Source organism: Octodon degus, unplaced genomic scaffold (assembly GCF_000260255.1).
Source record: "Octodon degus isolate 3935 unplaced genomic scaffold, OctDeg1.0 scaffold00002, whole genome shotgun sequence".
Taxonomy (NCBI): domain Eukaryota; kingdom Metazoa; phylum Chordata; class Mammalia; order Rodentia; family Octodontidae; genus Octodon; species Octodon degus.
Genome location: NW_004524578.1, coordinates 23,722,453 through 23,743,657, shown reverse-complemented (window position 1 = coordinate 23,743,657; position 21,205 = coordinate 23,722,453). Strand labels below are relative to the sequence as shown.

At 55.2% G+C, this 21,205-nt stretch overlaps 1 protein-coding gene across 2 annotated transcripts in view; it reads left to right on the top strand.

Annotated features, from left to right (window-relative positions):
- Cemip (cell migration inducing hyaluronan binding protein) overlaps positions 1 to 21,205 on the top strand; it is a 146,021-nt gene that overhangs the window by 111,397 nt on the left and 13,419 nt on the right. For both annotated transcript variants that reach the window (XM_004623342.2, XM_023710868.1), the window contains 11 exons: positions 1,884 to 2,059; positions 3,585 to 3,794; positions 9,464 to 9,669; positions 10,021 to 10,090; positions 10,588 to 10,716; positions 12,545 to 12,630; positions 13,480 to 13,611; positions 16,157 to 16,192; positions 16,297 to 16,452; positions 19,502 to 19,682; positions 20,724 to 20,939. In XM_004623342.2, the coding sequence (XP_004623399.1) occupies positions 1,884 to 2,059; positions 3,585 to 3,794; positions 9,464 to 9,669; positions 10,021 to 10,090; positions 10,588 to 10,716; positions 12,545 to 12,630; positions 13,480 to 13,611; positions 16,157 to 16,192; positions 16,297 to 16,452; positions 19,502 to 19,682; positions 20,724 to 20,939 (1,598 nt within the window). The remainder of the gene's footprint in view (positions 1 to 1,883; positions 2,060 to 3,584; positions 3,795 to 9,463; positions 9,670 to 10,020; positions 10,091 to 10,587; positions 10,717 to 12,544; positions 12,631 to 13,479; positions 13,612 to 16,156; positions 16,193 to 16,296; positions 16,453 to 19,501; positions 19,683 to 20,723; positions 20,940 to 21,205) is intronic.

The following is a 21,205-nucleotide window of genomic DNA, read 5'->3' as shown; positions in this document are numbered from 1 at the left end:
CTTACAAGGTGACCTAAAAGGAGATCTAAAGTCCCAAGTGGTGAGCCCTGGAAGGAGACTGTGGGATGCTGGCATCTTTTTTTCTGTTTGTTATCAGCCATGAGGTGAACAGCTTCCCCTCTACTGCATACCACCATGACATACTGAGCCATCACAGATCTAAAACAATGGGCCAGTCAGTCAGACTGAAGCCTCTGCAAACAGAGGCCAAAATAAACCTGTCCCCCTTTTATTTTCTTCTGAGACAGGATCTCACTAAATCACTCAGTTGCAGAAGGTAGGCTTGAACTCATGATCCTCCTGCCTCCCAAATGCTGGAATTATAGGTGTTTGCTACCACGTCTGACAGCTTTCTTCTTTTTAAATTGATTTATCTCAGGTATTTTTAAAGTAATAGAAAGCTGATTAATGCAATGCCAGAACTGTTTTTAAGAAGGACTCTGTGGCTGGCTGGATAATGGCCTAGAAAGAGATCCTCCTAATCCTCAGGACCTGTGAGTGCCCATTTATGGCCAAAGGGACATCACAAATGTGATCAGACTAAGACTGGAGATGGGAGGTTGTCCTGGATGCCCCGGCTGTGCGTCTGATGAGGGCACACGGGGTCAGCTCTTCCTGTGGGCAAGAGGGCAGAGGAAGGTCACTGTGAGGTGCTTGGGTTAATTATAGCTGGGGCCCTCGCACTGGGCCCTGGCTCTGTCTTGGGGCTGAAGCAAGTGCTCCATTACTGAGTCGTGTTAGAGGCAAGGGACTCTGATTGCTGAGGGGCCACACGACCCACAGGGTGGGCGGTTGCTCTTTGTAACTGCACCGCAGATGTGAAAGTGTCTACAAGCCAGGTCAGCAATCTTAGGGAGGAGCCGGCTTTAGAGCCAGGCTAAAGTTATCATTGTAGCAAAGAATTTGGAACTGTGGTAGAGGTTGAATCTGGGGCTGCAAGGCAAAGATGGTTCCACATGTTAGTGCCTGTCGCCCTGCTCTTCTCTTAAGGTGCCTTTTCTGCACCACTGGAGGGGATGCTGAAAGGAAAACATGAAGAGCGTGTGGCGAGAGCTTGAGTGGAACAGTGGGAGGGAGAGAAAGTGGAGGGGCCAGCACAGACCTGATTCAGAGACTCTAGCCACCGCAGGAAAGAGATGACAACAGCTGGGGGGTGGGGGGTGGGGCGGGGCGTGTCCTTTCCTGTTCAAGGCTCCGGGGAGTTGTTCCCAGAGTTAAGAAAAAGCAAAGCTACTGGAAGAGGAAGCTACTAGGCCTGGGGAAGGGCTGGCTGGATCAGCTGCCCAGAGAGCCTGGTAGGAGAGCAGCCTGCCCTATAGATACTACGGACCCCCTAGATACATGTCACGTGCCCTGTAGACACACACTGTCGGTATGTAGCCCACGAGGACGAGGACGAGGAGAGCAGGACACGGAGGGCTCTGCTCTACAGCAGGGGACTGAGAAAGACAATGATTGCTCTACTTTCTCAGGAACCCCAGCGGGAAGGTGGCCTAGCACACAGGTCTCATGGGATCAGCTAGGCTCGGGCTCTTTTCTGTAGCTGCTCTGCTTTCGTTGGGGGCAGGATTTCCCCATGTGTGGCAGGGCTTGCCTCTGCAGGATGCTCGGAGCCCTTCTCGTAATCCAGTGGCCACACCTAGCCACAAGGAGGGTTGCAATGCACCTCCCCTGGCTGGCTGTGTGTCCAGCTAACGCATAGGAGAGTCCAGTCTTGAAGAGCCTGTTTCCACCCTAAGCACATGTGGCTGGGAACCCTGGTTTTGCCTTTAGTATGAGGTGTCACCTCCCTGGGCTTCATTCTTTTACACAACTCTCTGGGACAGGGCCCCCGAGGGGCCTGGTGATAACACACGCACCATTCCACCTTCCCTCTGCCCCAGGGAAGCCACTGTACCTGCACATCGGCGAGGAGATAGACGGCGTGGACATGCGGGCTGAGGTCGGGCTCCTGAGCCGGAACATCGTGGTGATGGGGGAGATGGAGGACAAATGCTACCCCTACAGCAACCACCTCTGCAGCTTCTTTGACTTTGATACCTTTGGGGGCCACATCAAGGTACGGGTCTGCCTAGCTGAGGCTGTCACCCCAGCCAGGAACATTGCAGGTGGTCCAGGATCCCCGGGAGTGACGGGCGTGGGGGCATGGAGCTGGAGGCAGACGTCTCTGCCTTACCCATTGACTGTGGCTGCACCTGCAGTTCTTGGGAATGGAGAGATGATGGCACCAACTTGTGCCACGTTGTTCCTGGTGGGCTGCATTGCCCGCTTCCTCTCTGTCTCCGTCTCCCGTCTTCTCTAGCCTATCCCGGTCCCTTCCCAAAAGCACTAGCACTGAACTTGGAAAGACCAAGTATGATACAGAGAAAACAGCCGGCATGGGAGAGAAGCTGGGATTTCACATTAACTTTACCTGTGGGTTTCCTGATGAAGAGGCAAAGCAGAGACAGATGTGCTGGGTAGCCCCGCCAAGTTTTAGCTATGCAGTAAAAAGCAGTTCAAGCTCCTGGGTGCTGTCTTTTCACATGGACCTCAAGGGGAGATTTCCTTTGCATGTTCTGCCTATTAGATGGTACAAGACACCCACAAGCTCTCCATGAGGCCACTGGTTGCAACACCGACGACTTAATACTTTGGACTCATGGAGAGAGTTCTCGTAAAGCAATAATCCTGTGCTTCACGCATGGAGGCCTGGTGGCATTTCAGATGCGTCAGTTATTGTCACTAACACAAATACACCCACACATTTCCAGTCCTTTCCTGGTGAGAGAGTGGGACAGTGAGACCATAGTAGACACAGTGCATAAGTGTCACACACGCTGCTGCAGGCCCTCCCCATCCTGGGAGGCACCAGAGTGACAGGGGGGACCCCCGCCACTGAGCCAAACCAGGTCACAACACAACTCTCAGGGTCCCTCCCACGGCTGGCCATCCCATGGCCCCTCATTGGGGGAGAAGGGTCAGTATTTCAGGATCCTTCTCCTCTAGAAGCTGGCTGAGCTCATTGGGACAGGATTCTGTCCGCACCCTGCTCCGTCTGTAAGCTTCTGGACCACAGGCATGGGTGCCACCCGTGGTTTCCAGAGGTGCCAGGAGCAGCTCTGAGCTACTGGGAAAGGAACCCGTGGGCATCTCTGCTCTTGCACATGTGCCACATACCAGGGGTTCAGGGAGTCCTGGATCGTGCGTGCCCCCCGCCTCCAGGAGAAGGTCTCACGTGGCCCGTGGCACAGGCATTGCCCAGAGTCACTTGCAGCTTCCATTCCCAGCTCTTCGGGTTGCCCAGGGACACCCCTTTCCTAACACCAGGTGTCTGGGAGGCAGGGAGGAAGGTCAGAGTGGCCCAATATTGTGCAGCCCCCAGTGTCCGCCACAACAGTCCCTGTCTTGCCATCAATAAAGTTTCGCTCCTCCCACGGGGTAGGAAGAGCTGTGGCCCCTAACCCACATGCACAAGACATCTCTTGTTTGCTGGACCCCTAGGGGCGGGCACTAGAGTGTACCATGAGCACAGCAGTGCTATGTTTTGGGGTCGTGGGGGCTGGAAGTCCCTGGTCCCCCTGACCCTCTCTTTCCCTTCCCAGTTTGCACTGGGGTTTAAGGCCGCACACCTGTCGGGCGTGGAGCTGAAGCACATGGGGCAGCAGCTGGTGGGTCAGTACCCGATCCACTTCCACCTGGCAGGAGATGTGGACGAGCGGGGTGGCTATGACCCGCCCACTTACATCAGGGACCTCTCCATCCACCACACGTTCTCTCGCTGTGTCACCGTCCACGGCTCCAATGGCCTGTTGGTGAGTGTCCCAAGGTGGGGAGGGTGAGCCCTACAAGGCCCAGGCTCCAGAGAAGCCTCCCCAAAGGGCAGGTCCAGCCAGCCAGGAAGGGAAGGTGGCTGGGTCCTCCCAGAGTAGCTAGTTAGTTGGCCATGGATGCTCACTGCAGTGGTGAGCAGCCACAGTGCTGGGTTGGAAAGATGAGGTTTGTGGCTGGGTGTGTACCTGCTGCTCCCCACGGCACAGAGCTCCCTGGGCTTGCAGCCTGGCTGGACCCTGTTTCCATGGTGGGTGTGCTACATTTTCTTTCTTCTTTTGAAGGATCTATCATGGCTGACTAGCTTAGCTGATAGGACCAAAGCAGACACAGTAGACACACACGTGACTCTGGCCTAGAACACAGAGAGCGTGCAGCAGCAACATCCTGGGAGTCTTCCCATCATGTGTCCAGGGATGACTTGGGTCTCAGAGAGGCACCACAGACTGCAGGGGAGGTTCTGAGTTGTGTGGTGCTGAACGATGTCTTGGGGCCACACCGCATGGGTCCCACGGCCCCAGAAGCCCCACCAAGAGAGCCAAGGGTCTCTACTGCTGCCCAATGCAGGTGTGGGCTCTCCTCCCCCCTCTGAGGACTCTCCTCATCCTGCCTGGTCTGGCAGTTATCTGTGCAAGGGCTCCTATGGTGCTGTAGTTAAAGAGCAGAGTCACAGAGAGGGAAACCCCCTGAGAAGCGGCTTCCAAGGGCCCACAGGAAGATTAAGCCAGACAATATACCTGGCACGTTTGCACTGACGTTAAATAGTGTTGTCAGCCCAGGCCTCTGTGTTCTGGGTGGGGCCTCACTGGCTGGGGTGGGCTGGGGAAAGGGGTCAGTGCCCTGAAGCCAGAGGGGTCTCAGCAGAGAGCATCGGCCACGAGCCCTGGTCCTTCCAGGATACTTGCAGGACGTACAGAGGATGGCTGGGTGTGGGAGGAGCAAGCGGGAGAAGAACACAGGTCCTGTCCCTTCCTCCCGGGGTCCTGCTCCGAATGTACCCTTGACAGAAATGCCCCTGACAGCCACCAGGTGCTCGAGGGCTGGATGGCCCTGTGACCCACACGCTGCACTGGTCATGTGGGAAGCCGTACAAGTGGGCCGCAGCTGGCCCCGGGTTCTCCAGCCTTGTGGCCATGCCCTTGCTTGGCTTTCTCCTGAAGCCAGTGGGAGACCTAATGCCACTCTCTAGCCCTGCAGCCCCCACATGTGAGAGTGGCTGCTGGCCTCCTGGTTCTCCCGTCTTCCAGTTCCCTGATCCATCCTCATCCTACTTCTGTAGATTCTCCACTTTCCTCTGCCCAGGAGCCCTAGGTAGGGCCTAGATTCTGTATTTGGTACAGGGTCTCACTACATAGCAATTCAGACTCGTAGTGATTTTCCTGTTTTCAGCCTCCCCAGCACTGGGATTACAGACATGCACCACCACGCCCGGTCTTGGTGGCCAGCTCGGCACACCCAGCACAGCATGTGGTACCAGGGATCGAACCCCGGCCCCTGTACTTACCTAAGCAGACGCTTAGTCCTCTAAGATATGCCTGTGGCTAAGGGCCCAGACTCTTGTCCTTGATTCTCCCAAAGCTTCCTTGGCCCAGTGCTTTTCCTGGTATCCTTGGTGGGGAAAAGGAGGAGGGATGCCGTGCAGGTGGGTGCAGAAGTTCATAGCAAGAAAGGTGGAACACATCTCTCTTTTCAGGGTCCCTCTGCAGACCATGGGCTTCCTGTGGGTTCCACTCACCCTCTCTCCTTGCCAATGCCCTCCCTGCCCCTCCAGACCCACCTGCCTCTCCTCATCCCTTCTGTGCCCCCTGAGAAATCCATTACTGCTAGCTGGGAGACTGAGACAGGAGGATCACAAGTTCAAGCCCAGCCTGGAGACTTGAACAACTTGGAGAGAACCTGTCCCAAAATTTAAAATAACAAAAAAACTTTTAAAGAGGGCTGGAGATGTAGCTCAGTGTGAAGGCCTGGGGTTTAATCCTCACAATTCTCAAAAACAAACCCAAAAACAAAACATTCATCTTTCTCCTCACCAGGCAGAGCATTTTCCTTCTGTTTCCCTTTTCAGCTTCTGTCTACATTTACATATTCAAAAACTCATTAAGACACTGCAAGAACAGATAGCCCACCACCTCATTCCCAGGCAATCTGCTCTTCAGCTGTTCACAAGAGATGTTTTCCATGATGGTAGAAGCTTGGGAATCAGTTTTCGTTTTAACAGAACTACACAGTAGTTATTGTGGAGTTTCTCACTAACATGTATTGTACCATATCCACCCCAGTGGTGGGGACAAGGTCTACCTTCCTTTAGGATCTAGGACCCCTGTAAGAATCCTCACTGCTTGAGTCACACATAAAATGACACTGAATTTGCCTGTGACCTATGCATACCCTTGCACAATAACACCTCTAGGTGCTTTATCACCTAGCACCATTTGAAAGCTGTATTAAGTCTTCAGCTGTTGGTAGGTGTGATCTAGGCTTGTGATTGTGAAGAAGAGACACAGAAAGAGTCACCGAACACTGCTCCCATGAGTGTAACCCTTCTACCTAGGAGCTGCTGGCAGGTGACATGGGACAGGTGCTAGTGATTGGCTGCTGTTCCTCATGGTTGAGGGAATGATGACAAGGAAAAGTTAGTGTGTGCTTTGTATGGGTACAAGTTTTTAAAATTTTCATCTGAGATTGATTGAACACAGAGCTGCCATCCGATAGACCCAGGGGACCAACTATGTAATTACTTTCTGTTTGTATTTGTTTGTTTTCAAAAGCAATTTCCAGGTTTTGTTGCAAGTCTTAACCCCTGGGTGACTATGTCCGGGTTTGCATGGAACAGTAGTTTTAGACCTGTCCCATGTCACCTGCCAGCAGCTCCTTCTAGGTAGAAGGGTTACACTCGTGGGAGCAGTGTTTGGTGACTCTTTCTGGGTCTCTTCTTCACAATCACAAGCCTAGATCACACCTGCCAACAGCTGAAGACTTAATACAGCTTTCAAACATTGCTTCCATGCTGGGCAGGATGGCGTGTGCGTGTGACCCCAGCCCTCAGGAGGCTAAGGCAGGAGAACTGCAGGAAGTTCGAGGCCAGCATGGGCTCCATAGTGAGTTTAGGCTAACCTAAAGTACACAGCAAGAAAAGACAGCGTGTCTCAAAAGAAGAAGAAGAGGAAGGAGAAGGGGGAGGGGAACAAGAAGAAGAAGAGAAGGAAAGAGGGAGGGAGGGAAGGAAGGAAGGAAAGAAGAAAGGAAGGAAGGAAGAAAGCAAGCAAGCTTCTTCAAAATTTCAAGCCATGAGGACAAATTTGTGCAAGAGAAGGCCAGTGGCTGACAGCACTCGGTTGCACAGATAGAGACTGGGCAGCCACTGGGTCTTTTTATCCAGCTATGCCTACCTGTCACAGGTCTGTCTTCAGTCTACCTATCATCTCAAGCTGTGTCACTGTGCAAGAACTCAATTCTGGGAAGTGTGCTAAGGAGGAATAATGCTAAGGTGTTAGGGTTGAAGGGGACCTCAGAAGCCCCCAGTCACACAGCAGGTCTGTGGCTGAGAGACAACTGGAGCTGCGACCCTCCCCCACCCCCACCCCCCACCCTCAGGCCTCCCTTCCCTCCCACTCCTCTCCTGCTTGTGAGTGCTGGGTTCACCCATTCCTAACCAGAAGGGAACAGTGTGGCCCTGAGCGGTGGTTTTCCTTCTTGGAAATGTTGAGTTTGATTAGCAGTCAAGTTATGCACCAGACAGATGCGAGAGATGGGACCCAGCTCTGTTCCTTGCAAATGCGGTGATGTGGGGTCCCTTTCCAAGGCTTGATGTTACCAGCAGTGTCCTGGTTGTGTTGAATTTCACATGAGAAAATGAGAGAATGTAAAGCATTCTAATCGGTCATGGTTGCTTTTCTTCCAATCGTTGAGGCCCCCTCCCCAGCAGTCGCCAGGATCTGGGAGGGAGTCCCTTGTCATCCACTTCCCTTTGGGGAAAGGCTGCCTGCCGCACTGCCCAGGCAGCAAGGTCAGTGTGCGTAGGGGCTAGAAAGATCAGTGTGTGTGGGGGCCAGACAAGGACCCTGGAAGATAGTGGGCTCCACTGTGAGGCTGCCTGGTGCCCCAGGACACCCACATCCCTCCTCCAGGGCCACTTCCTCCTCTGTGAAGGAAGCCATTTGGCCTTGTAGTGAAGACCCTGCCACACGAGCCATACGTGGGCTCTAGCCTTTGCCCCCAGCTCGTCCTCCCAGGCTATTTATAGCAAACTTCCGGTGCTGACCAGAAGCCAAGGAGATGACCTTGGCACGGGCTGAAACGGGCACTGAAGGAGTGAGTGGGGCTCAGGCTCATGCCCTCCCCCATGCCCAAGAAGAAGGGAGGGGCTTTGTTGTCCAAGAGAATTGGGGCTTTGTTGGAGGAGGGTGGCTTGTGAGCCTGCCTCATCCCTTGTGTAGCGAATGGGTCCAGCTACAAAACCAAAGGTGGAGCACCGAGGGCCGTGTGGCCTTGGGCAAGTCACATTTCTTCTCTGAGCCTTGTTTTGCTCATCTCCAAAAAACCAGTCCATTAGAGGATTGTGTAAGATTTCAGCAAGGCGTAGGGTTGTACGAGGTCAGCCCTGAGCCTGGCCAGGAAGGGGCTTGGCTTGGGAACCTCCCAAGTCTGGCTGCCTGGATCAGTGCTTCTCAACCAGGAACGGTCTTGTCACCATCCCTGCTCACCCCCTGGGACATCTGGCAATGAATGTTGAGACAGTGTTGACTGTCACAGCCGAGGAACTGTGTTGGCATCCAGTGGCAAAAGCCAGAGATGCCTGCGTGGATGGGGCAGCCCCACACAATGCTGGCAGCTCCAAGGGGCCGCGCTTCTGTGTGATGTGTGGACTTTCTAGCGCTTGGCACATAGTGGGCACCAAGCTGACATCAGGGGGAAGTGAGAATTCTTGCTTGTGGGTGAAGCCCTGGGCAGTGGTCAGTATCCAGAAGTAGAGGAAGGTGGCCTGGCACTGCCTCCTGGGGGCGAGCATCTCCCCTTCAAGCTGGACAGAAACAGCCCCTGCCCCAGGGGCCTGCAGCCAGGGTCTGGCTGGGGACAAGAACTCAGGCAGGACCCTCAAGGACCCCCCCCCCGCCCCCAGTTCTAAGACTAAGCAGTTTGAACACGGCCCTGGGAGCACAGGGGCCATGGACCCAAGGCCTAGCTTTGCAGTGGGAAAGTGACTGAGGACCAGCCCAGGGCTGGCAGGCTGCCAGTGCTCACCCTGGCCTCTGGCTTCCCCAGTGATGAATGAAGAGCTGGTGCTACAGGGGCCACTGGCTGTGCCCTGCAGGGTCCTCGGCTGCATGTGGGCTGTCCCTGCCCCCTGAGCAAAACTCTCTCCACACCTCTCAGGGCCTCCTGACCCTGTTAACTTGGCAGGGTGGATACATAGGGCCTTGTCCCAGGCCACCCCACAGAGCCTCAGCTGCAGCACCTCCAGGGACGTTAAAGAGTCCCTTTTCTGTCCCCCGGCCCTGCCCTCTCCTGCCCTCCCACACTTGGGACAGGCTGGCTTCCAAACCCCCAGCGCTCCTCAGAGCGCCCGTCGCTGGGCTGACGCTTTCATGTCTGCTGAGAGAGTGTGAGTGCACAAGTGACGGCTGCCGGGCGAACGTGCATGTCGGCCCTGCAGGTCCAGAACATCGTGGGCTATAACTCTCTGGGCCACTGCTTCTTCACGGAGGATGGCCCAGAGGAACGCAACACATTTGACCACTGCCTCGGCCTCCTCGTCAAGCCTGGAACCCTCTTGCCCTCCGACCGAGACAGCAAGATGTGCAAGATGATCACAGAGGACTCCTACCCTGGCTACGTGCCCAAGCCCAGGCAGGACTGCAAGTGAGTGCGCTGGGACAGGGCAGCAGGCAGCCAGGCAGGTGGGAGGAACCTCTGCTCTCAGCCCTGTCGCTTCCCTCCCTGGCTGAGTCTCCGTTCTGCATAGAGAATCACAGGCCTCTGTTGGAGGGAGCTCTGTGCCCTGCAGCTTCTCCCGGAGGGCAGCAGTGAAGGAGGCAGATGCTCCGGGAGGGGCTCAGCCTTCACCACCTCTGCCTCTTCCACCACTGTGCGGGCTCTTCAGAGATCCTGGTGCTCAGATGGGTGCGGCAGTGCTCTTTCTCAAGATGCACCAGGTGGCAGGGCGGGTGCTGGCGGCCTTTGTGACACTGTCCCTCTCTACCCTCTCCCCAGTGCGGTGTCCACCTTCTGGATGGCCAATCCCAACAACAACCTGGTCAACTGCTCTGCAGCAGGGTCAGAGGTGAGGCACTGTGCATGCCAAATGGCGGGGAGCATTGGTCCGGGATGAGTGTCCAGGACTCGGTGCTGACGCTGGGTGGCTCTGGCTGGTGCGTGCTCAGCACTTTGTGACACCTCATGATGAGAAGGAAGTTGCTTCCCTTAGGGTGGTGCCTGGCACCTCAGTGTTGTAGGCAAGTGTCCTCGGTGGGCCACAGGCTGAGGGCCATTGTGGGGAAACAGGCAGGGGCTGGGGTTCCTGGGCCCACAGGAGGGGACTGTCATGCTGTAATGACTCTGAGGCCTGGCAGTCAGCCTAGTGGGCAGTGCAGAAGGACCCTGGAGGGCTCTGATGGGAAGATGGACCCCACTGTACAAGTCACCCAGCCCTCTTGGTAGCTCCTGCCTGGACAGGGAGCCACAGAGGCCACAGACCCATGTCCCCAGTGCTACCCCTCAGTCACCTTTCTGAAGCTCATGGTGCCACATCTTATGGCTTCCTTCCCGTCTCTCCCACAGGAAACAGGGTTCTGGTTCATTTTCCACCATGTGCCGACGGGCCCCTCAGTGGGGATGTACTCGCCGGGGTACTCCGAGCACATCCCACTCGGCAGATTCCTCAATAACCGCGCTCACTCCAACTACCGGGTGAGTCTTACCACCGGGCCTCCAGGCCACCAACAGTTGGTGCAGGGGTTCAGAGTTCTGCTCCCTGTGCAGGTCTGGGAGAAATCAGGCGGCCCCATTGCCCTCCATGAGAGAGGTCTGGGGCCTGCGCTGCAGTGATTACGTGTGGCCAGCTCTCCTTCCCTTGGGCTCTTTGGGGGGGTCCCTGGCTGAGCATCAGCTTGATTCTGTGACCCACTGTGGGTTGGAGGTGTGACTATGGAGACACAGCCTGGCCCATAAGTGAAGGAAAAGTAGGACGTGGCTGGAAGAGGAAATTGCTGTGGCATGCTTGCATGTGTCCCCTTTCTGCTCTGTGTCTAGGGCAATAGTGGCTCTGTCCACAATGAGCCACACAGACGGTGGGGAAGTGAGAGGATCCTCTGCCACCCTCACGCCTCACTGGCCTTCCTAAGTGCCCACCATGCATCAGTGCAGGTGCTGGGGAAGGGAATGGGGCCTCAAGGCCATTAGGGGCCTCCCACAGAGTTAGTGGCTAACATCAGAGCCACGGAACTTGGCCCAGAGCTTGGGTGAGGCTGAGACCAGAGATGCTTCCTGGGAGAACCTGGTCCTGAAGATGCTGGGCCATGTGTAGACAGAATGGTGCTTAGGTCCAGTTCCTAAAGATACAGATGAGAGGACTTAGGTTCCTGTAGGGGGCTGGATACTTCTTGTGTCAAAGAAATACTTTAAAAAGTCCCACTGGGGGAGAAGGAGGAGATGCAACCTCAGAGCAGGCCTGTGCTTACACCTGACAGGGGACTGGGGGCAGAGACCTCAGAAACCAGGGTGGAAGGTGGTGTTCTGGAGGAAGCAGCGTTGCCCTGCAAATAGAACCTAAGAAACCTGCCATGGAACTTCCCACACCAAGGCTGGTGGCATGGCTGTGTCCTTGCTGGGGCAGGAACCGTGGAGAGAGTGGTGGCTGTTTGCTGGGAAGTGGCCTGACCTGGGCGTCAGGAGTGACCTAATTGTGTGAGTGCAGAGGAGGTTCCCTCCCACGGGTCAGGCCTCAAGCCCTGACTGCACACCTCCGCAGATGGGGCTTCCCCAGAGTGGGTCCCAGTATTTTGATCCTCACAGCTGTGCAGAGGAACAGGTGTGGTCAGCCTCTTCTGCAGATGATACAGCCAAGGCTAAGGAGGGGAGGGGCCTTGACTAAGGCCTGTGGGAGCAGGGCTGGGGCTCTCAGCCCATGGGACCAATACTGAATCATAAGCCAGTGAGGGTGCTCAAGCTGGGGTCTGCCAGGCCCCTACATAAGTGATCAAGAGAGGCCCAATGGCCTAGGAGGTAAGGAAGATGGGGTGGAGAGCAGACAGCAACAGCCTGTGGTGGGTAAGGGGGATGCCTTTGGAGTCAATGAGGCCAGGTTCCCTGTTTATGTCAGGCAGGAGTCAAGAGGAGCAGGAGGCGGCTGCCCGAGGTGGATAAAGGGTGGCTGAACTTCAGCATCTCCTTTGCATCTCTTTGGACAAGGGTCCCAGGGTGCATACCTGCGTCCTTGCTTTAGAGCCTGGGATAGTAGCTGTCTGGACAGGGTGGGTTCTGTGTGTGGACTTTGCTGACAGGATAGTCAGACTGTCTAGGCCTCAGTTTCCCCATCTGCAGAGACTTCGATCAGAACCGGTCTGTCAGAGAAGAACGTGGCAGGCTGTCCCCTCCCCTGCTGTAGACCCTCTGCTCTGTGTATGCAGCCTCATGACACAGCTGGTTCTGCTGCATGTTCAAGAGTGAAGCTGGGCATCAGGCGATGCTTACGATCTGCGGCAGCAGCTAACATGTCCCTGATGTCCCCTGCCCCCAGGCTGGCATGATCATAGACAATGGGGTCAAAACCACCGAGGCCTCTGCCAAGGACAAGCGGCCGTTTCTGTCCATCATCTCAGCCAGGTAAAGCTACCCAGGAAGCCACACGCCGTGCAGCCTCTGGCCCAGCCCAGCTCTACTTGCACCTATCACCGTGCTGGCCTTCCCTGAGCCCCTTCTACAGGCCGGACCTCCAGGTGGTTTTCGGGGTGCTGAGGGGCAGGTCTGAGCAGGGAAACCTGAATGAGGGTTTGGGCGCCAGTAGCCAAAGGGAGACAGACATTCCTAAGGCTTCTGGGTCCTGCCAAGTGATACCTCCTAAGTCAGCAGGGTGGCCAGCACCACTGCAGGGCAGGCCACAGACAAAGGACTCCCTGTGAATGCAGTGAGCTGCAAACCATCCTGGAGATCAGCGGGAGACAAGAGCTGCTGTCAGTTCTCCAGGTCAGCAGCAAAAGCAGCACCCTTGAAAAGTCTCAGGGCTTGGTCTCCTTCAGAAGTGGGTAACACTAGCAACACATTCATGTCGTTTCTCTAGACTGGATGCAGTGAGTGTTCCAGGCCCAGAAGTCCATTGGTAGCTACAGAGTGCCTGAGAGAGGCAGCTTTGCAGGCTACTGGCCATTGCTGGGGAGCTGGGTGTGTTGACATCCTTTGCCAGCCCTGCAGGCAGCATCACTCCTGGAAGGGCCTGGCTATCTGAACTCTCCCTGGAACTTGACTGCACTCAGGGGAGGGCTCTCTGGTGGGGCTGATGGATGAGAAGGGTGGTGTATTTGTGGCTGTCTAGGGCTGGGCCTGCCCCTGCGACGAGCTCAGGAAGGTCTCAGAGCCTGGCTGGGGCGGATCAGCTCTGCTCCTTAGCACCGCTGGGCTCCTGGCCCCGAAAGGCATGGGTACCGAAGCCCCCCAGCGCCCACACCTGTGTTCCAGGTACAGCCCACACCAGGACGCCGACCCGCTCAAGCCCCGGGAGCCTGCCATCATCAAGCACTTCACAGCCTACAAGAACCAGGACCACGGGGCCTGGCTGCGTGGTGGGGACGTGTGGCTGGACAGCTGCCAGTGAGTTGGGTAGTGTGTGGCACGGCTAGACATAGTATCCTGTGGCCTCGTTTTCTCCTGGCTGGGCAGTGACCGGAAGGGCAGCAGGCAGGGGCCAGAGGCATCTGTAACAAACCCTGAGGCCAGGCAACTCAGTGGCTTCACTGTTGTGATTGGTCCCAGCAGTCACTGGGCTTCTCTGTCCCAAGGTCGCCAGACCAGGCAGCACAGGGAGGGAGAGGAAGTCAGGAAATCAGAGCTGGGCTGTTTTTCCTTCTGACTGTTCTCCTTACTGCTGCCAGCTAGGGCTATAAAGTGAGGCTGTGTAGTGAATTTCTCTAGGCTATGTGACCAGGAAGTGAATGGCCAAGGACTTGACGCTAATCCTGGATTCATCTCACCTAAGATTGCTGAGCAGAGAGCCCTTGGTCCCACTGGGCAGGGACCAGAAGGACAGCGGCAGGGCAGGGACATCTTGAGGGAGTGTTGAGAGGCATCCTTCTTGTCTGCCTTCTTGAATCCAGACACTGGAGCGAAGACAAATGTCCCTTTTATTGTGAGGAGTTAAAGGGGAAATAAAGTGCAGGAGTGTGTGAGGAGGGAAACAGAGTCACAGAGGAGATGACAGAAAGAGGCTGCTGAAAAGGGTAGGGCTAAGGAGAGGCTGATCTGAGGCCAAAGCTGGGCCATGGGAGAAGGCCTGGGATGCAAAGGAACATCACTGAACGAGCATAAGTGGGACCTTTGTGTTATGCAGGAGAAGAGGCCAGTAGCTTAGAGGAGGTGGCAGGAACAAAGGGAGCCAGTGTGGGGTTCTGAGGGCCCTGTCAGGAATCGGGCACTTGCTCTGGTGGCTTTAGAGTGTGGAGGTGGCCACCATGATGGACTGTAGCTGAGCAGGGTAGGTCTTCCCACCATGAGTTCCAGCACAAAGCCCAGGGGCCCCCGAGAGAGAGCACGAAGGGCAGGGTGGAAGTCTGAGGGAAGAAGCCGGGTGGGCTCATGCCGAGATCCTCTGCCGTGTTCTAAGTACAACAGATTTCTCGGCTCTGCTCTTCTGGGCACGTTGACATTCAGTCCCTGCAGAGACATTAAATGCCAGACATGGGTCAGCAAATGCTTCAGGGCCTCTTCCATCAGGGTGTATCTTCCGACATCCTCTCAGTCTCATTCCAAGGCAGCCTAGAAGCCAGCTAGCCCAAGGCCACAGTTGACAGCTTGCCTGATCAGGGACCAAAGGGATCCAGGGGTCCCTTCAAGGATCCTGGGCATTAGGCTATTATGGCTATTTCAGGATGTGGGCGAGGGTGGGGATGCTAGCTGTGGTGCTACTGTAACTCCCTTCCCTGGTGAGCGAGCCATAAGTAATTCGAGCTGGGTGGAACTGAGCCTTTGCGTTAGGAGCGGGCTGTGCGGAAGACCGCCGTACTATTTTAGGTATGTTACATTTGAGTTGCTGGGGCAGTATCAGTGAAGATGCCCAGACTTCAGAAAGGCAGGAAGAGTGGCTGGTGTCAAAGGCACAGCAGCAAGAGGAGGAAGCCCATGAACCCCCAGGAATGGAGGGCAGCACGAAGGGGTACTGAGAGCTGGGGCAAAGGCCTGGGACAGAATCTAGAAGCTTTAGAAGAAGGCTAGAGAGCAGCATGCCAAGGAACATGGCCTGCAGGGACTGATTCGCACCGGGGGTCTGTAAGGGTGGAAGAAGGAAGCGGCAGGTCCTGTCCAGCTGCGGCCTGGGTGGGGCACAGCAGAGGAAGCACTGAAGCTCAGGGCCAGCCTGAGGACTGGGTATGGGTTAGCAGGTGGCCCAGAACCCTTGGAGATTCAGGGAGCAGTGTGGTGTGGGAGAGGAGAGGCAGGATGAGTGTGGAACGGGCTGGGGGAGCAGAGACCCCTGACGCCTGCCTGAGGTGGAGGATAAAGAACTGGTGCTGGCCAGAGGCTCAGCTCAGATTCTGCATGGCTTTCATCCTTGGAGACGCAGCTCCCTGCAGACGCAGAGGTCCCGGTGCTGCAGGAAGGGCAGCAGGCAACCTCAGGGCAATGGCAGGCTCTGCCCACTCCCCCAGCTGAACCTGCCTGCCTTCCCTGAAGCTTGGAAGTGAGAAGTTTGTAGGTTTGGACAGAGCTCAGTGGATTAAAGCGCCTGCTTAGGCATAAACAGGGGCCAGAGGTTCGATCCCCGGCCTGCCATGTCGACCCTGCAAGGAAGTGAGATGTTTGTGTTTCTCTGAAATAGTTGTAAGGATGCGGAGGAAGTGAACTGCAGCTTCAGAGCCTTTCCCGCTCAAGGTTGGCCCAGTTCCCTAATCCAGCCCCTAGTCCTGGGTCACAGACTGTGGTGGGCTCAATGGGGCCCTTCCCCCAACCTGTAAGAGGACAACGCGGGCACCAGCCAGCCCAAGAGCCATGGGGTCACCTGTATCTCTGGAGTCAGAGGCAGACTGAGAGGGACCTAGATTATACCTCTGCTGGGTGGCGGGCAGACTCGAGAGGGCTGGATGTGTTGCCCCACCAGACAGGACTGACAGCACACTGACCATCTATCTGCTCTTGTCCCTAGGTTTGCTGACAACGGTATTGGCCTGACCTTGGCCAGGTAAGAGCAGGGTCCTCATGCACCACTCCTGTCTGTGGGTACCCAGGGCATCTGTCTGAGCAACCCTGTCCTGGGCTTCTGCTGCCAGTATCTTCTCTCCACAGCGGTGGGACCTTCCCATACGATGAAGGCTCCAAGCAAGAGATCAAGAACAGTTTGTTTGTGGGAGAGAGCGGCAACGTGGGCACAGAAATGATGGACAACAGGATCTGGGGCCCAGGAGGCCTGGACCACAGTGGAAGGACCCTCCCCATAGGCCAGTAGGTTTGCAGTCTAACGCAGCTGGGTGGCAGTGAGTGCTGAGCCTCAGCGGGGTCGCAGGAGAAGTGAGGTGGTGATGTCTGTGTGGGGCTGGAAAAGCTGCTGTCCCTGTAGCTGGAGGAGTCACTGAAATGACTGAGGCTGACAGTTGAGGGACAGACTGTGTAAGGGGGAAGCGAAGTGAGAGTAAATCAGGGTTGAAGATGAGCGGAGATAGTGGCCTGGCCTGGTCTGGTAATGGGAATCTGGTGCACAACGAGGGACCTCGAGTCCCTGTCCCTTGCTGCCCTCCTGGGTGGCAGCATGAACATCATGTACAGGAGAGTGACAGTGTGGCCACCCCGGAGGCTGCAGTGTCTCCTGCAGATGGGGAGCCATCCTCGCTTGGGAGACATCACCTTGGGGAAGATACAGGCTGGGGTCTGCCAAGCGTAAGAGATGTAGGCCCCCGGGAGAACTGGCTCAGCCAGGAGACCTTCCTGGAAGCCAGGTGTGCACTCCAGCTGAGTAGCTGGACTTCCTTGGAGTCGCAGGCTGTGAGGCATTCAGGGGAGGAGCAGGTGGCTGGATGCGGAGCTGGCATGAACAGCTCTGGGGGCAGCCCAGCCTGGGGCAGCGCCTCCCTCCACCAGTGCCTCTGCTGAGGCACCAGGCTCTCAGCCCACAGCCATCCTGTTCTCTGAGTGACAGGATAGGATCAGCCCTTCTTGAACTCCTGTGGTTTCTTCTTTTCCTCCCTGAAAGTTTAACTCCTGTTGCTAGAGTCAGGACACAAAGTCCAGAGACCTAACACTCCCAACTTGTTAGGTTCATTCATATGCCCAGAAAGATTTGATAAAGGCAGGATCCTGGCCTCCTGTGGTGTGAGCTGGGAAGCCCCGGCTCTGTGCAGCTTGCAGGATGCGGGAGCTCTTCCAGCATCTTCGTGCTGACACTGTCTGGTACTTAGGGTTTCTTTGCAGAGGGCTCCTGCCTTCCAGGGCCACATGTTCTGATGACTTGCAGGCACGTGTGTGCCCAGGATGGTACCCACTGGGGCTGGTTCATTCCGAACAGAACTGGGTTAGATTCAAAGTTGAAGAAGCACAGAACTCAGCTATGTGTTAGCAGAATGGGCTGGGCCCAAAATCCTTTGTGGAAAAACACATGAATCCTAAGGACCAGGAATCCAGGTGACAGCATTAATCAGTTACAAAAACATGGAAGTGCAGGGAATATTTCTTTTTAATGTATTTGGTACAAGGTCTCACTATGCAGCTCAGACTCATAGTGATCCTCCTGTTTTCAGCCTCCCCCGAGCTGGGATTACAAGTGTGCACCACCACACCCTTCTCAGTGGCCAGCTCAGCCTGCCCAGGGGTGGTACTGGGGATCGAATCTGGGTCCCTGTGCTTGCCCACGCAGGTGCTGAGTTCACTGAGCTATCTCACCAGCTCTGGGAATCTTTGTTGTGCCCTGAAGGACTGTCTTAGGTACTTTTCTCTCGCTGCTGAGATAAAATTATCTGATGCCGAAAATTAAGGAGGAAAGGTTTATTTAGCTCACGGTTTGCAGAAGTTTCAATCCATAATCAGCCGGCTCCAAGGCAAGGTGGCATGGTGCAGGGGTTCATAGTGGCAGAAGACAGCAAAACCAACAAGAACAGACAAGAGAGGAGAAAGAGAGCAAGCCTCTTTCCCTTCTATATATTGTATGAGGCTGCCTGCCCAGGATAGTTGTGCCACTCACCCATAATCCCAGCACTGGACCACAAATCAGTCACAAACTCTAGAAGCCCACGCCATGGTGGCATGAAGCTGCAGGATGGGGGGGACATTTAGACGCAAACCATAACAAGGGAACTGGAGGGAGGGTAAGCTGAAAACAAGACTAGGACAACAGGGCAGTGTTCTTCCCCAGGGATAATCCCTCCTGTCCTCTCTTTTGTATGCTCCCTGTGGAAGTGTTGGGCCTGCCTCAGTGTAGAGTCTTCAGCAGAAGCACCCATGCTAGGCCTGCAGTTGCCCAAGCCGAGATTTGTGGCCAGGTCCAAGAGAGGCCAACGGGTAGCCCAGCTGCTCCTTCTTGGGCTCTGCTCCCCAGGACCTGCTTGGGAGTCTGAGGCCCATGCCCTGCAGCCTCCAGGCCCGTTATTGTTTCTGGATCAACAGCCTGTAGCTCTTCCCACCTCTCCTTCCTGCCATCCAGGGCCAGGCCTCCTGGAACCTCTCCCACTCTAATCCTGCCTTCCTAGCCGGGTCTTCTTTCCCTTTGGAGGTGCTGAAAAAGCCATGCTGCAGTCGCATTTACTGTCCTCCATTCTGTGTCTTCCCCGTTTCCCAAACCCAACACACTGCCAGATGAAAGGCTTACTCACAAAGAGAAACTTATCTGGGTCTCAATCTGATTTAATTGTTATAGCAACTAAAACTAAGGCGGTAATGACTAACAGGGCTGTCCTCCCAAGGGACATAATATTGGCCCTCTCCAGTAGCATTTACAGTATTTACCAATGACTGTTCACATGATGGGGAAATTGGGGGGACAGATGTTTAAATGGAGGGCCTTCACTAAGCCTCAAGCTAGCAACTAGACTGACTAGACTAGACTCATCTGTCTTCCACTCATCCACCCACCCATCTGTCCACCTACCCGTCCATCGTACACCTACTTATCCACCCACCCACCTATACATCCACCCACCCATTTGCACTCACCCACCCATTCATACATTAGCTCACCCACAGTGTGCCCATCTATTTATCCACCCATCGGTCTGTCCATTCACTCATCCATCCATCCATCCATCCATTTATCCATCCACCCACCCATTTACCCACCCTACCATCCAGTCATTCATTCACACAACAATCGTTCACTGATATTTATTGTTTGTGCATATGCTTTCTCAGTGAATTAATTAATGGTTCATTAATGATTTGGGGGTAGAGGAGTTGCTGGGGGTAACAATCAGGAATGGCTTTACCCACAAAGTCTCTCTTAACATCCAGCTCAGAAGAGGAACTGACGTGCTGTTCAGACTGACGTCCAGCTCTCTTCACTCCACAGGAATTTTCCGATCAGAGGAATCCAATTCTATGATGGCCCCATCAACATACAGAACTGCACCTTCCGGAAGTTCGTGGCCCTGGAGGGTCGGCACACCAGCGCCCTAGCCTTCCGCCTGAACAACGCATGGCAGAGCTGCCCACACAACAATGTGACTGGCATTGCCTTTGAGGACGTCCCGGTGCGTGAAGTGCCAGGGTTTCTGAGTGGCAGACCAGGTGGTGACTCATAGGTCCCCCGGGCAGAGGTTGGGCTGCTGCCACCCTACAAAGGGTAAATGGCCTCTTTTAAGTAAGCTGGGCCATGGCCCCGTGCTCTGCCTCCCAGCTGGAAAAGTACAGGTCCAGGTGGCCACAGGTCAAGGCAGGGTTAGAAGAAGCCTCAGGGCAGCCTGCTTGGGGCTGTCCTCCCAGGCTTTCTGTGTAGTGTCTCATGCCCGGGCCACCTGAGTCAGCACAGATCATCCAGCATACCAGCAGCTTCCCAGGGAGGTCCTTGCTAGAGGTGTCTGGTTGGTCTCAGCCTGATATTAGAGCTTAAACAGGGGCCTCCTACCCTAGGTGGAAACAGGAAAGAGGAGCCTGGGGCTAGGAGGCCCCCAGGGCTGCCCATGCACCCAGCCCCACAGACTCCTGGTACAGTTTCTCTGAGCTGTGGGTTCTTCGGCCCTTGTTCCCTTCTTCTTCCTACTCTTGCCTGACCCCAGGTCACTGGCCACTGAAGGAGAAGATAGACACGGTACCCAAGTTACTTGTGTCTTTCACTTGGGCCACCTTGTTCCTAAAGGAGGTCAGCCATGATGTTCTCCTGAGGCTTGGGCTATAAGAATTCCTGACACCCCCAGACGCGTGCTCTTACATTCACTCTCTGTCTCTCTCTGTCCAATCACACTTTCCCTTGCATCATCCCCATGCCCTACCACATCATACCACTCCTACTCTTTACCAAGCTTGGGTTCCGGTATGGTCCTTGAGCTCCCCGCCCCCATAGCACACACCCAGCAGTGAGCAGAGCCAAAACTGCCTGCCGGACTGGGAGTTGAACCTTTGACTGTTTTTCTGGCCCGCCTGTGAGGTCAGCTGGTGGTTTCCTGCAGCGCCCAAGAGCTCTTCGGTTTGGCTGGCTCCTAATGTCAGCAGAAATCGGAAACTTCACCCGGGCCTCGTGACGGCTCGGTTTCCTTGGTCTTCCGCCCGGCCTGACTTTCCTGGGCTCTGTTCAGATCACTTCCAGAGTGTTCTTCGGAGAGCCTGGGCCCTGGTTCAACCAGCTAGACATGGATGGGGACAAGACGTCTGTCTTCCACGACGTGGATGGCTCTGTGTCTGAATACCCCGGTTCCTACCTCACCAAGGAAGACAACTGGCTGGTGCGCCACCCAGACTGCATTGATGTCCCTGACTGGAGAGGGGCCATCTGCAGTGGGCGCTATGCACAGGTGAGGAGTCAGGTGGTCACACACTCACATACATGTGCCTAGTGAGCACCTACTGTACCCCAGCTCTGCACTGGGCCACAGAGAGATACAAAATTCTTTTTCTCTGTTTCTTTCTTCTTTTTCCACCTTTCTCATTAGTATTTTCACCAGACCAAATTCAAAGCTAACTTCCCCCCTAAAAATACCCCAAATAAATAAATCAATAGCTAGATAAACAAATACATCAATAACAACCCCATGCCCTTGAGAAAATACTTGGAGCTTAG